At 36.8% G+C, this 14,177-nt stretch overlaps 2 protein-coding genes across 5 annotated transcripts in view; both read right to left on the bottom strand.

The window, feature by feature from the left end:
• The window catches only part of LOC108149895 (7SK snRNA methylphosphate capping enzyme bin3), a 48,485-nt gene that overhangs the window by 8,281 nt on the left and 26,027 nt on the right, over nt 1-14,177 (bottom strand). The window contains exon 1 of one of the 4 annotated variants that reach the window (XM_017277794.2): nt 2,215-2,560. The exons of the other annotated variants lie outside the window; for them this stretch is intronic. The gene's annotated coding sequence lies outside the window, so the exon portion shown is untranslated. Of the gene's footprint in view, nt 1-2,214; nt 2,561-14,177 lie in introns of those variants that run through there. 4 annotated transcript variants of the gene reach the window in all.
• LOC108149896 (mitochondrial import receptor subunit TOM40 homolog 2) lies at nt 11,827-13,246 on the bottom strand. The gene has a single exon (XM_017277795.2). The coding sequence runs from the start codon at nt 13,090-13,092 to the stop codon at nt 12,079-12,081; it is 1,014 nt and encodes a 337-aa protein (XP_017133284.1). The 5' UTR covers nt 13,093-13,246; the 3' UTR covers nt 11,827-12,078.

Genomic DNA, 14,177 nt, shown 5'->3' with positions numbered 1-14,177 from the left:
ATTTCCTGTCAGTAATCTAATGGGGTGGTTGGCCACCCTCTAAAAACAATTTGTTATAGGTCGATTTAACGATCGAATTATAAGTTTTAGATAGCTCTGTTGACGCGTCAGCAAGATATAATTAATTTCTGCTTGTTGCAGAGCCACAAGCTCGTAGCTTCCATTTTTTCCCTGGGGAAGTCACGAAACTCTCGACAAAAAGGTTATCAGAAATCAGAGCAGGATTCGCAACCCCCCATGCTCTATGTCCCTTTGGCTCCTTTTTCCTCTGACGAGGCTCGCGCAGCACAAAGGCAATTTTTTATTTGCATATTTTTAGGCGCGCGAATGCGAAATGGGAACACAACGCGTATAGCTCGCCGGAAGGAGGAAAAACACGAGAGAGAGAGAGAGCCAAAAGTGGGCGGTGCGGCGGCAGGCCCTGAGAAAATTTTAATTAAAATTTAAATATGCGGCGCGTTGTTGCCGTGCCAAAAGGTTACTCCCTACCTCCGCCCCTCGAGGGTCGAGCCGGAAAACTGGAACACCGAGCGATGGAGAGGGGGAAAGCGGGAAAGCGGCGCGAGGCAGTCAAAACAATTGCAGGACCCTCTTAAAGGTGGAGCGCCATCAAGTTTCAATTTGTATTATTTTCCTTCAACTGCTTTTTGCGTTCTGGACGCCGGAAATTGTCAATTTTCTTAATTTTTGTACACAATTTAATGAAGAAAAGTTGTTGTCGCTGCTGTTTTTAGTTGTTTGAAAATGTGATTTGCATGTAAATAAAAATAAGTTAATTTGGCCAAGTTTCTTTAAGAGGAAAGAACACTCTCAACTTTTGCCCGACAGTGTTTAAAGATGGTGAGTTGGTGAAGATGTAGCTATATCCCCCACCCACCAGCCAGATTGAAAGCGGCGTTGCTGGGAGCAAAACAAATAACAACGACAACAATGACAACTAGGACTGCGGGGATAAACAAATGCTTCACGTGGCACAGGTGTTTTGAATGGCAAATCGAGTCCTCTGGGTGTGCAACAAATTCAACGCTAAATAAAGACACAGATACGACACGGTTGTTTGTGTGAGTGACGGAACTGAGCTACACTAAGAGAAAATGTGTATATTATTAATGTGTATGATTAATCAAAACCTCTTCATTGTAAATGAAATAAACTTAAAAAAAACCAAAACTTAAACCTGGAAATACTCTTATTTGTATTCACCTATTATTTTTTTTTATAATTTATAAAATTTGTAGTCGCATTTTCTCTCTGTAATGTCGTCAGGCGAGCATTAAACATGAGCAAAAACAAATAGCAAAACATTTTTCGCCTCCAGGCCACAAAAGGGCGGAGAAGGGGCGGAATCAAATGATCGCCTTGCATATGTAATGTACGTCATTATGAAGCTCAGCTTAACACCTATTTAGGTGCTAGAAAGAGACATGAACTGCTAGTTCTTCACTGAGTGAGTGAGACAGAGAGAGAATGGAAAATTCGAAGGAAAAGACTAATTTAATGTCATAGCATTATGAGGATTTGCATAGAACGACGATAATAACGAAAAGCGTAAGTACGCTTTTCCACCATATGGTAAACCTTTAAATATTTATGAGTCCAACCAAAAGGTAGAGAGAAGTATTCGCATGGCATATGAGGTGCACACATTGTGCTGCAGGTAATGATCGGTAATAAAATGAATATTTAAGGCTCAAAACATGCAAAAACAACACAGGAACATAAATAAAGATTTAAAATGTGAGGCGAAAACGAACACGCTAACGGTGCTGCTTACAAAATATAAGTTATTTTTTAAATTGTTGTATTTATACCAGTTCCTCATAGAGTTTTATAATAAAGGACTTTTTATTATAAATGCTACCATTACGCCTGACCTTAACACAATATATACACGAGTTTTCTTGACATACAATTTTTTAACAATGAAGAGACTGGTACAAGTTTAATATTTTGTGTAAGCTTGTAGATTGAGGTAAAAAGGTTGAATGAGTAATAAACTATTGTGGGTTCAAAACACACTACTGTTTGATTTTACAATGAAAAGGCAAGGAATAGACTATAAATTTTAATCCTTTGCTTCCATAAAATAAAAAAAAATTACTTCAACGAAAGTTTCTGAACTATTGCACAAACTTCAAGTAAGAGGAATTTTTTACGAAATCCTTAATAAACTTTTTCGAGCTTAATGCCGTTCGATATCAGCACATTGCTCACCGCAGTTTCCGCTTCATTCGTTTTTCCCTTTTTTCCGGATTCCTTCGAGATGGCAATTCTTTGAAATGTCATGGTATCCTTTCCCCCTGACACTCTGGCACGGTTGTCAACATGTCGGCTCCAAGAACTGCTTATCCACTTCCTTTGGCACCATTTCCCATCGACTTGGCTCCCCTCAATCCGCCTTCGCCCGCGTAATTGTCTCCAGCAGATGCCTCACCCGCAAGGCAGTCAAAGGCATCTGTCATATGGCACAGGTGCCTTAATATGTCGAGTGTGCGAGTGTGCGGCGGTGTGTGTGTGCTTGCAATTCCACAACCCACAATTCTCGGCTTTTTCCAGAGAATCTTTTCTGTGCTTTGATTTTCATTCTCAGGCTACATGAACTGATATTTTTCACAATTTAAATTGACACATTTGCCCAAAATTGGTTACAGAAATTGCAAATAATTTAAGAAAAACAAGACTGGTACTAATATAAAGTAAAAATAAGTTGGAGTTAAAGTTGCAGAGGGAGGGATACTATTTTTCCGACTGCACTTTGTCAGTTTTTGTCAGTTGTTCTCGGTTGAGTTCGTTGGAAAAGTAATTCGCCCACCCCCCTGCTCTGAATTTTCCCACTAACTCTACTTCGATATGGTTCCACTTCTTATTCGTGTTCTTTATTCTACCCATTTTGTTTTTCCATAGTTTGTAAAGCAAGTAAAATTACAGTCTTTGTCAAATACAGTTGATGGCAGGCAGAATCTCTAAAAGTTCAAATCGAATTGAAGAAAGCGCTGAAAACAGGTAAGAGGAGAATAAAAGGAGGAGATTGTACCCAAATTGCTGATAATGACGACAATGATAATGGTAATCAGAGCGACGAAGTCAGTTAAAGGTGCAGGAATTGAAGTCTAGTCAGAGGCCAGATAATCAATTATGTAAAAGGCCAAGAGGAAAGAGCACAAAAGGCGAAATACGGAACTTGCTTGTCACAGCAATAAAACAAAATGTAATGCAGTAAGGAAAGCTAAATAAAAGAGGAGGTTTGGTCAGGCTGCATAATTTTGCAAGGCCATTGACTGATTATGAGCGGCTCACTGAACGCTGATTTATGTACAAGACTGTAGGGAAAAATCCGAAGAAATGGCGAATAAAATTACAATGACAAATTAATGAAAATGAGTGGAAAAAAAGAGAGGGTAAAAGGGGAGTAACAGAAACAGCACAGGCGCCTATGAAATTATGAAAATGACCATGACAAAACAACAGAGGAAGCGTAATAACTTTGTCGGGCCCATTTTTATTTACTCTTACGGTGATACTGACTAAGACAAATATAAATAAACTCGACATGACCATTACCTTTAAATTAACACTAATAGACAAAATGTTTTTTTTTTTTTTAAACCCACAACAAACATGTGAACACTCTAAAAGAGTATACAAATTACAATGAATTAGAAGAATAAAAAGAGGAGGCGGCGATGGAACTCACTGTGTCACAACTTATAATTTGTTTATGACTAAGCCCGCGCCCAATGAAACGCCGTTTTAGGTTCGATGGAGAACTGGCAGCAGTCTTATACACGATGACGGAGTCTTTTCTGTTGGCACAAAAAGCGGATTAATTGCTGGGAAATGATCTCAGTTACCTCTGAAAATACCCTTCTTTAACCGCATCATAATAAAATATATGTTTATTAACCATATTAAGAGTGTATATAGTGAAACTAAGGTATTACAGCTTTATCTTAATATGTTAATAAACAGAACAAATATTAATGCCAAATCTAGAAATCGTTTCCAGCATATGTATGTGCTGACAATGCAGACCAAATTGGTTTTAAAATTTTTATAAACCTATTCTATTTAATCGTAAAATTTGAAATATCTTCTTGACTGCTTTTGATTAGGTTATTCTTATTAAAGAGTTTTTCTTTAAAGGATTGAAATTGCTTTCAATTGTTTGGAACCCTATTTACAATCTATTAAACCCCGCAAAGAGACATTTTACAGTACATAATTTATTTTCGGCAAACTCTTGTCTTTTCACTTATGGCAAGGCAAATTAAAATGCCATGAGCTTCTTAGGCTTATGTTACGTATATTTGTACTGCAGAAAATACGGAAAATTCCTTTTTTTTTATCCTTGCCTCTCTTTTGAAAGCGTTTTCCTTTCGTTAAACTCAACCAAGCTTTTGTGTAATTTAATTGCCGACGTCGAGTAAAACGGATTGAGTGGGTGTGGGTATTTCTGAGTTTTCAAAAGGGTTAGACCGACCTTTTTCGATAGCATGGGACTGTTCTATGCGCGTGGTTGAACATCATTGGACAAATTTAAGCAGTAAAAATTTTGAGTGAATAATAAACGATAAAATTAAAGTTGGAAGAGAAAAAGAAGTCACCTAAACGTTTTTGTAATGTTCGAAAGCCCAGATAAATTAATTGCAGCAAGTTCAGTTACCCGACTCTTCCACACGCGAAAGGCGTTGCGCCACCGTCGTCGTCACTACTTGTTTACATTAAAACGTTGCGCCATACTCTTCCTTTGGTTCTCTCCAATGGAAAACCCCACCAAGCTTTGGTGTTCCTTGAGTCAAAAAATGCTGTCAATGCCACCCGCGATGAGCTTAGTTTTCTAGAGCGAATCGCTTCCACCCACCCAACGGAAAACTGGCGAAAAGATGTGGAAACGAGATGGAGATATCGAAAAACAAGTCAAGGAAAACAAATATCTGAAATGCAAGCAAACGTTATAAATGTGTATGGTATATAAATATATATGGCAACTGTGGAATGCTAACGGGAGGAAAAGAGGGAAATTATGGAGCTAGCAGAGTCATAAATTGGATTATATTTTCCAAATGGTTTCTTTTACTCGCAAATTGTATATTCATTGAAATTTTTGGCAAGTTTTCTTTTGCCGTCCATTAATATTAAAACTACCAATTTGAAAAAAGGTTGAGATCTGTGGGATTTCTAACTATAAATAGAGAAAATCACTTAATTTGCATACTTTTTCACGAACACTTAATACATAGTTATGATTTCTCAGTTCTCTTTATGCTCTACTCATTTATCAAAACATTGCACACACATCAAAGCAGATGTTTACTAACATAAATATATAATACAATGTTCGGCAAATTAAATTAAACTAATCAGGCAAACTAGTTCAATGGGCAGCGTATAAAAGATTTTGTGATTTCTATAGCATAAACATCTTCGAGTGTCAGTTTGTAGTTATTTTACTTGAACTTGTACAAATTGTCATAGTTTTGATCGTTAGTTTTTAAGATTTTCCCACGCAATATCGAGTTTTCTGGTTTGTTTTTTTTTTCCGTTCTGCCTTTTTGTAATACATTTTGGAAACCACTCTTTAGGTTCTCTCGTGGAAAGAATTCTTTTTTTTTTCCTATTCCTTTCTTGTTTTTGCTGTTACCCCACTGGCTGTGTGGTTGCTATTGCTTCTTTTTCAGCTTTTTGTTTGATTTATTTTTGCTGCATTTCGAGGCCAACAACGGGCAAACATGCCACGTACTATCTTCTCTTCAATGCATTGAAACTTTTCAATGCTCGCTGGTTGGTTCGAGTGTGTGTGCCTGTTTTTATTTTTTTTCTTTTATCAACAGTTTTTGGCTTCTTGGTTGTTATTGCTGGTGCGTTTTTGTATTTTTTTTTTCATTTTGTCTGCTCCATAGAGAAAAACTTTTTTTTCTACTTTCTACCTTCTTGCGGATGAAGTTTTCATCTGTTGAATTGGAATAGTAATATTACATTAGGATTGCAACTTTTGTTATAGATAAAAAAAAAACTTTCTTTTCAAGTTCTAGCTAAGGTATACCAGTACCAGTATTAAAAATTGCACTTAATAATATTGAGAGCTGATCCACTTTATTTAATTTGCGATAAGACTAAATTGATTATTTCCGGTACGTCGATTTTAGTATGCTTAACAATTGAACTACAACTCGGTCGTCATAAGTTTTTTCTATTTTTGAGTGATTTTATAAGCCGTTTATTTTTAATTCGGTTTAATAAATGAAAAGTTTTTTAGCCAAAATATTTTACGAGGAAACTTTTCAAACTGTTCGGCTAATAACTCAAATAAACAAACTTTTATTTTGTACAAAATGATAACGTATTGAAAGAACTTATTTCGGAAGAGGCAGCAAACGTCTGATATCTGATTTCTTAGGTGGGGTCAGATTAATTTTCCTATTTTGTAATTCAAATGCAATAGTTTCTTAAAAAACACTGACTTATTTAGATCCGTTTTACAGTCCGAAACTTTGTCTTTAATTTGTCCTTAGTCAATTTTGCACAAAATGAAAAGCAGAAACCAGTTGAACCAAATCCTATTTGTGTTGCACATACATTCGCTTTTCTATTTGTTTGGGTTGACTTGGGGCTGAAGGTCAAATTGAAAATTGTTTTCCCCACAAAAGAGTTCTTCCAACCCTTTTTGTTTCCCTTGGTGCTTCTCTTCTGTTTAACTGAGTTCTAAGGTGCTTATAATGGTTGCAGAGAGACGTGGCACGCCAATAAAGTGGAAAATTAAGTTACAAAGAAACGTTTGATATGAAAATTCAAGAATGTTTTGGGAGTAGTTTAGTTACTTTCCTCTTAAAGATAACGAACACACGAAAATTAACCCTCACATCAATTATACCACATTTTCTAGTTTAAAAATATATCTACTTAGTAAAAAGAATGTACCCTTAAATATGTAGTTTTGAGTGTGAGACCAAAAGAATTCGGTGCCCATAAACTAAAAATAATCAATTGCACATTCCCAAAGACAATAATGAAACATCTTATGCCCCGCCGCATGACAACAATAAAATCTCAGTCACACATGAAATTAAACCGAAAAAAAAACAGAATACAATTTGAATATGTTCAAGCATATGCTAAAAATGTTTATATTCTTTGCTCTGCTTTAGCGGCAAACATGCCAGTTTTTAGCGCAAATAAATTCGAGAAACTAAATAAAATGTGACAAATAAACAAAACAAAGTGTAGAAATGGGAAAATGAGAAGAGAAAAAAACCTAATAAATACAACGCTCAATTGTGTCAACAACGGCAAGAACAATTGTTGGCCGCAAATGCTATGCGCTATTCCTCCTCTTTGTTTCCCCCTCTTTGCTCCTGATGATTTTGCGCTGCCCCAAGCCGCCCACCAACCACCGCCCCTTTTTTGCAGTCTGTCTGGACACGTTTCACAAACAAATGAATTCGTTAAAATTTATAGTGCACATGCAAATTGCACAGAAAAGCGATTGCGGAGCGAAAAGTTGTTTGAGGGCGAGCGAATGGCATGGTTCAATTTTCGGGGTTAAATGGAAACCAAATTGAAATCGTTGAAAATACAGGTACTAATATTAGCGATAAACGACCTGAATGCCAAATCGAGGGACGGATGTGGAGACAGGCAAGCACAAAACACTAAAATCAGAACCGCATGAGCGAGTGAACTGTTGTTCACGCCCTATTAAACGGGCTCTTTCCAAAGAGAGATGTGGAAATTGGGAGAAATTGGCAACAAAAGGCAGGGCAAAAAGGAAGACAACAGAGATCCAGACTTTCAGAGCCCCATTCAACGGCCATCCCAACTATACACGAGGTGAGAGTTTTCGCGTTTTGTGCACCTCCATCATGAAATGCTAGGTTGGCTAAAAGCATTCTGGTGGCTTGCACTTGGCTGGATGAATCGTTAAAACGGTTTTTCATTTCAACCATATGGGGGATACACATATAAAAATAACGTTAAACTTTTGTGTGAATACATATTAAACTCACAAACATTTCTTAAAAATCAAAAAATGTAAAAGAAAAAACAGCATGTTCAATTACAAATCCCATCTTATATTGTAGTTTTGAGATCTAAAAAAAAAAAAAGAGGTTGCCGTGGTTATTATCGCTTAAATTCCTTTAAAATCCTTTGACGATATATTTAATAGCTTTCTTTCTTGGAAAATGTTGTTTCTCAAATAATAATATTTAAAAACAAGAAATAAAGCAAACTTCGGCAAGCCGAAGTTCATATACCCTTGCAGCTATCGCAAAACATTAAAATTATGATTTACTTGCGTATATGTTTAAAAACATTGAAGCTATGACGATTTGCAGCTTAATTATTGGATTGTTCTTTTATATATTTTTATTATTTGTATGGGAGCTATATGATATAGTCGTCCGATTTTGACGAAATTTAAACCATAATTCTGAAATATTTAACCATTGCTATATGTCGAAGAACTAAACAAAAAATTAAAAAACAGCAAAGTTATAATTTTTTTCAATTATTTTTCCGATTGTTCCTATGGGAGCTATATGCTATAGTCGTCCGATTTTGATGAAATTTTAACCATAATTCTGAAATATTTAACCATTGCTTTATGTCGAAGGACAAAACAAAAAATTAAAAAACAGCAAAGTTATAATTTTTTTCAATTGTTTTTCCGATTGTTCCTATGGGAGCTATATGCTATAGTCGTCCGATCCGGCTCGTTCCGACTTATATACTACCTGCAATAGAAAGACAGCTTTTGGGAAAGTTTCATGCAGATAGCTTTAAAACTGAGAGACTAGTTTGCATATAAACGGACGGACAGACGGACGGACAGACGGACAGACGGACGGACAGACGGACATGGCTAGATCGACTCTACTAGTGATGCTGATCAAGAATATATATACTTTATAGGGTCGGAAACGTCTCCTTCACTGCGTTGCAAACTTCTGACTGAAATTATAATACCCTCTGCAAGGGTATAAAAAACACTACTTATTTTTTGAAGTGTATTAGAGCCGATCCAGTTGACCTTTGTGCGCCACCTTTGTAATTCTAGCTATCCCTTTTCTACCCCATCACTCCGGTATACTAAAACACCTGATTGGGGTCAATGATTTACAACAGCGTTTGTCATATCATGACACACGTAACAGGAGATCAGCACAAGGCTCTCTTGATATTTTGCACCTCAAAATCAATTTGAACAATTAAGCTTAGTGACCATAAATCTGTTATGAACTCATTGTTTATTGAATTCAGTCAGCAAGCAGAGAGGATGTGGGAATAGAGACCTAGAGACCAAACTCTACCAGCATTTATTTATTTTATTTTGCTCTTTTTTTGTTTTGGCCTTTTTTCGTTTGTTTTTGACTCTTATCAACGTCTTCACATCTGCGCTCAGTTGGTTCTGACTCTTTTCAATTTATATCTCTCATTTTTCTGTTTTTGGGCATCAACTTTACCGCCATTTGTTTTTATTATTTATGCTGCTGTTCGTTTGCCATTTGCAATTTGGGGATTGTTTCTGTGTGAAGGTCGCGGCGATGGAACTTCCATCACAAACACCCCCTTCACCACTCTACCCATTTAAATAAATTTCAAGATGAGATGTTCATAAATTATAATGGATTTGTTTACCTTACGCTTATTGCTTTTGCGATTTATTGACTTATCATTGAATGCAATTAATCAAATGGCAGAAATCTTGTAATTATCTAAATAATAGGATCAATAATACTGAAGCAGCGATGAATAATCAATAGAATAAAGTGAATAAGAAAAGCTTAATATAATTTAATCAATACAGCAGAAGTTTGCAACGCAGTGAAGACCCTATTAAGTATATATATTCTTGATAAGCATCAATAGGAGTATTAAAAAAAAATAACAAAATATTATCTTTTTTTAATTTTTTTTTAAATTCTTTTGGACATGATAATAATTTGATTATTTTATTTGCCATAGAAACGATCGAATAATTGAGCTGAAAATCCGCATAGCTTCAATATTTTCAAACATATACGTATATAAATCAAGAATATTTAATTTTTGCAATAGCGGCTTGTCTAAGTTTGCTTCCTTTCTCGTTTTAAGTCTTTCTTATGAAAAGTGTTCTTACAATTATTTGTATAACAATAATCGGTCATAAGAACTCTTTGTAATCAAGGACAACGTTATAAATGAGAATACCTGCATTATTATTAATATGCTAATGTTTTCCAACTAAGTGTTTATTATCTGTTTATGCAATTGGACCTCAAATAGGTTAAGGAAACAAAACGCCCCCAAAGAGGTGCCTATATGAGGGTGAATTTGTTTTCCTGGCTGTGCACATCTTAATTGATGATGCCAAGGATACACAGAATAGAGATTAGACAGCTCAAGGCTGGCTGATGGAGGACACGCAAAAGGCAAGCAAATATATATCGGGGGATGGAAAGTATACATGGTGCTAAACTCCCATCGCAGACACTTTTCCCCATCTCGATTTCACTTCCATTCAATTCCACTACACACATTCTGTCATTTTGTAAGGTATGGTTTGTGGTTGAAAGGTAATCTTAGACAGCTTTAACACCCCAATGAACTTCAGCCTCGCCGACGTATTTCGAAACATAACGAATAACTTTAATTAACCTCAAAGTGAGAGCATGTAGCATATCTGTCGTGTCAAAATCTGCGCATTTAATTTTGTATATCCTTTTGCTTTTAGTTAAATATCAAACGCAATTGTCGACAAAGCGGGCAAATTATTTCGACCTTTACACTTTTGAAAAGGTATTTTTAAATAGATTAATAGATTATTCATCTCAAATGAAATGAATATGAAATAAAAAATGAGTAGTTCTACAGCTGGGTTGTTCATATAAACAAATTAAACTTAGTTTTTAATTCAAAATAAACTTAATAAATTCAACAAACTTTACGTTAGACACTTTGTTTTAAGTTCTGATTATCCGTTTAAGCTTTAATGATTTCGTTAAAGAGTCGGTTAATATAAATACAAAATAATTAAGATCCTTTTATTTTTGTATATATATATACATATCAAATTAAAATATATTATATTTATTTTTATTTATTTTGTATTTAAATATATTTATTTTTCGGATGTTAGGATTGACAGAATTTATAGTCGTCCAATCCATGTGCATGTTTGGCAATCAAAATCAAAAATGGTTGAAGCATTGTGCACTTTTGTTCAAGTGCTGGGCAAATCCCGCATTGCACTTAAAACTCGAACTTTTTGCATAGCGTAATGGAATGGGTGGAATGCTAATGCGATGCACACGCCATTTGGCGCTTTGTATTTGGGCAGCGACGCCATTTTGCTTTGACCTTGATGGTGGGGTGGCGTCACTAAAAATAAAGCGGTTTGGGTAATGTGACCTACAATTCATCCATTAAAACCATCTCCCTGGTGCCTTGATGGCGTGCCAAGAGTAGGGACCCTTTCGATAGTATCAGAGAGGTCGTTCTTGATTTCGACTCTCAATACATTTTGCAGGACTTCAATGTTTTTGTTTTTTTTTTTTGTTGCCAAAGCGGAAGCAAGGTCGAACCGGAAATGAATTTATTCATGCACACATTCAGATGTATCATGTTTATTTGCAAAATAGTTTTGCAGTCAATATCCTAGGGAAAATAGTTGGAATGTTTTTCATTGTATTATATACTTTTTAGATAATGGCTCTCCCTAGTCCTTATTACCAGTTTGTACTAAAAATAAATATTTAATCTTCAGTCTTAGTATTTAACATTCTTGTTTCGAAATATAACATTTGGAAACCTTTTCGCCAATTTCGCCAATCATAAAACAACAGTAAATTTGATACGACTTGATTATATATATTTCAATTTAAAATTTCGAATCCGAACACTGTGGAAAGCATATGAGGTTTCGGCAGTTTTTGACTAGCTTAGTCTTGGTACTTTATCTTTTCGTTTCTTGACTTGATATTCTTGTAATTTTCGTGCCCTTCAGTATATCCCCTTTTGCAATAGAAGAACAAAAAATCCTACTGTTTAATAGCATCGTTATCTTGTTAGATAAGTAGTCTTTAATTGAATCAATTCAACTCATCCGATCATTAGACCACAGCCCAGTCGAAAGCTGTTCTCCAGATGATTCATGCGACCGCTGATGGCCAACGAAAACGGCATCGGCTGTAGACGTTTCTCGAGGACGCCGGCAATGTGCCAATTGGAATCGACACTGCCGCGAAACACCAGATCTGCCTTCGGGATATCCACCTGGTAGCCCACTGTGGCCGTGGACTCTTGCAGGCGCAAATTTGTCTCCACCTCGACTCCGATCTGCAGCTGATCACTGGCCTTCTGGTAGTAGCTGAGGTGGAAGCCACCGGGACCCAAGTTGCACGACCACACGGAATCACCGACGGCATACCGTCCCACCGCCGACAACACCGCCACTTGGCGGCCGGGAACATTCGGTCCGTACTGGTAGGCCAACTCCGAGCCGAGGGCCAACCTCTGGGTGACTGCTTGCAAGTACTGGCATACAATCACTCCGGAGCCCTTCAAAATGCCCGGATTGCCCATCGTCAGAGACACTGTGTAGTCTCGGCCGCGATAGTCTCCAGTCAGCTGGGTGGCCACCAATTTCGAGTCCTGGAACTGGGAGGCGAACTTGCAACGCAGCCGAGATGTCAACTGATGGATCACATTTGCATTAAGGTTACCCTTAGGATCGATCTCAGCCAGGAGAACCGGAAAGGCCTCATTTGGACCGTACTGCTTAGTTCCCACATATGTGGCTCCGAAACGATAGCCACTTGGCGTCGACGAATTCATGTTGATGGTGTGTGTCACTTGAAAGTTGTTGCTCAAGCCCTTGCTCAACATGATCTTAGCCCCTTCAAAGGTATTGGCCTGGATGTCGCGACACCGACTGTGCAGCTCCTCTACCGTTCCGGGATTGCTCAACTCCTTCCTGCGAACCTCCGCTTCTAACGCCTCCACCAGCTGAGCCGGCATTTGGGCCGAGGGGGCGAGGGGCACCTCCGGCAAACGCATTCCGGCGGAAACGCGGGAGTTGTCGACGCCTGCGGTAGACGCCATCACGTTCCCCATTCTTGATTGGTGTGGGTTTAAATGCGATTAACAATTTTTAAAACTGTACTTCTCGAAATTTGTTTCTGTTTCGGCGTCAATTGTGTTCCGAGTGCTCAAACATCAAAATGACAATAAAACTAAAATTATTTGCTGTCAAAAGTCAGAGAGCTTGAATTTGATTAAACATTCTTTGTCACAAACTACCAAAACTTCAAATTTTAGTAAAAAGAAAAAGAGATCTTAAAGCCTAAAATAGTTTGAACAGCCCGAACAATCTGCGAAAATAAAGTTTTAGTTTAAGCTTTCCATGAAGTTAAGTTTCTCAAGGGTTTTAAAGTTCAACATTTTACGGAAGCTCTTATGTCTATAGTTTGGTCAAGTTTGTGGTAAAGTCATGTTATGGAAATGCAGAGAAACATTTATTTTGTCATAGTTATTTAACTTACTATTGTAAGTAAATACATATATATGACAATAATAAAACAAAATTAGTTAGAAACCAGATTAACTACAGCAAATCGATTTGTGAGACGAAAAATGCAGAATATTTGTACAATTTTCCTTGGTTTCCCAATTATTCCAGTCTTGGTTGGCAGAGACCAAACGCATAGAAGCTAAATTAACAAACTTTTCTAAGCAAACCATAACTTCTAGAAGTCAAACAGATAAACACAGAGTAAGACATAGTGCGTCACTGACTAAAACTCCTTTCAGTTGGTAAATTCGACGCACAGAAAAACAAACACGAATTGAACAAGAGAAACCGCACTAAAGGAAACCACTGTAATTCATAAATCATGAACATAATTCCATTTCTCATGTGGACAATTCCTTTAATGGGCAGCGGTGTCATCAAATATCTTATCAAAGACTGTTAATCATCTCTGTGTAAAGAAAGCACAAGCTGATTACCACCCAAAAGTAAGGCTTAAGGTTAGTGACTAGGTGGATTTTCGTTGTTTTTTCTTTTATGTAATTTATTGAACTTATTCGATTATAATCTAGTATAGCAAAAGGGTTGTTATGTGAAGCTATCTGTTTCTCCAACATCCTACATTTTCGGCAGCAAAGCAAATTGCGAGGTATTTTTCGTTTCCCCAAAT

Source organism: Drosophila elegans, unplaced genomic scaffold (assembly GCF_018152505.1).
Source record: "Drosophila elegans isolate 14027-0461.03 unplaced genomic scaffold, ASM1815250v1 contig_520, whole genome shotgun sequence".
Taxonomy (NCBI): Eukaryota; Metazoa; Arthropoda; class Insecta; order Diptera; family Drosophilidae; genus Drosophila; species Drosophila elegans.
Note: the sequence above shows the minus strand (reverse complement) of the source record. Positions and strands in the feature narration are given on the sequence as shown.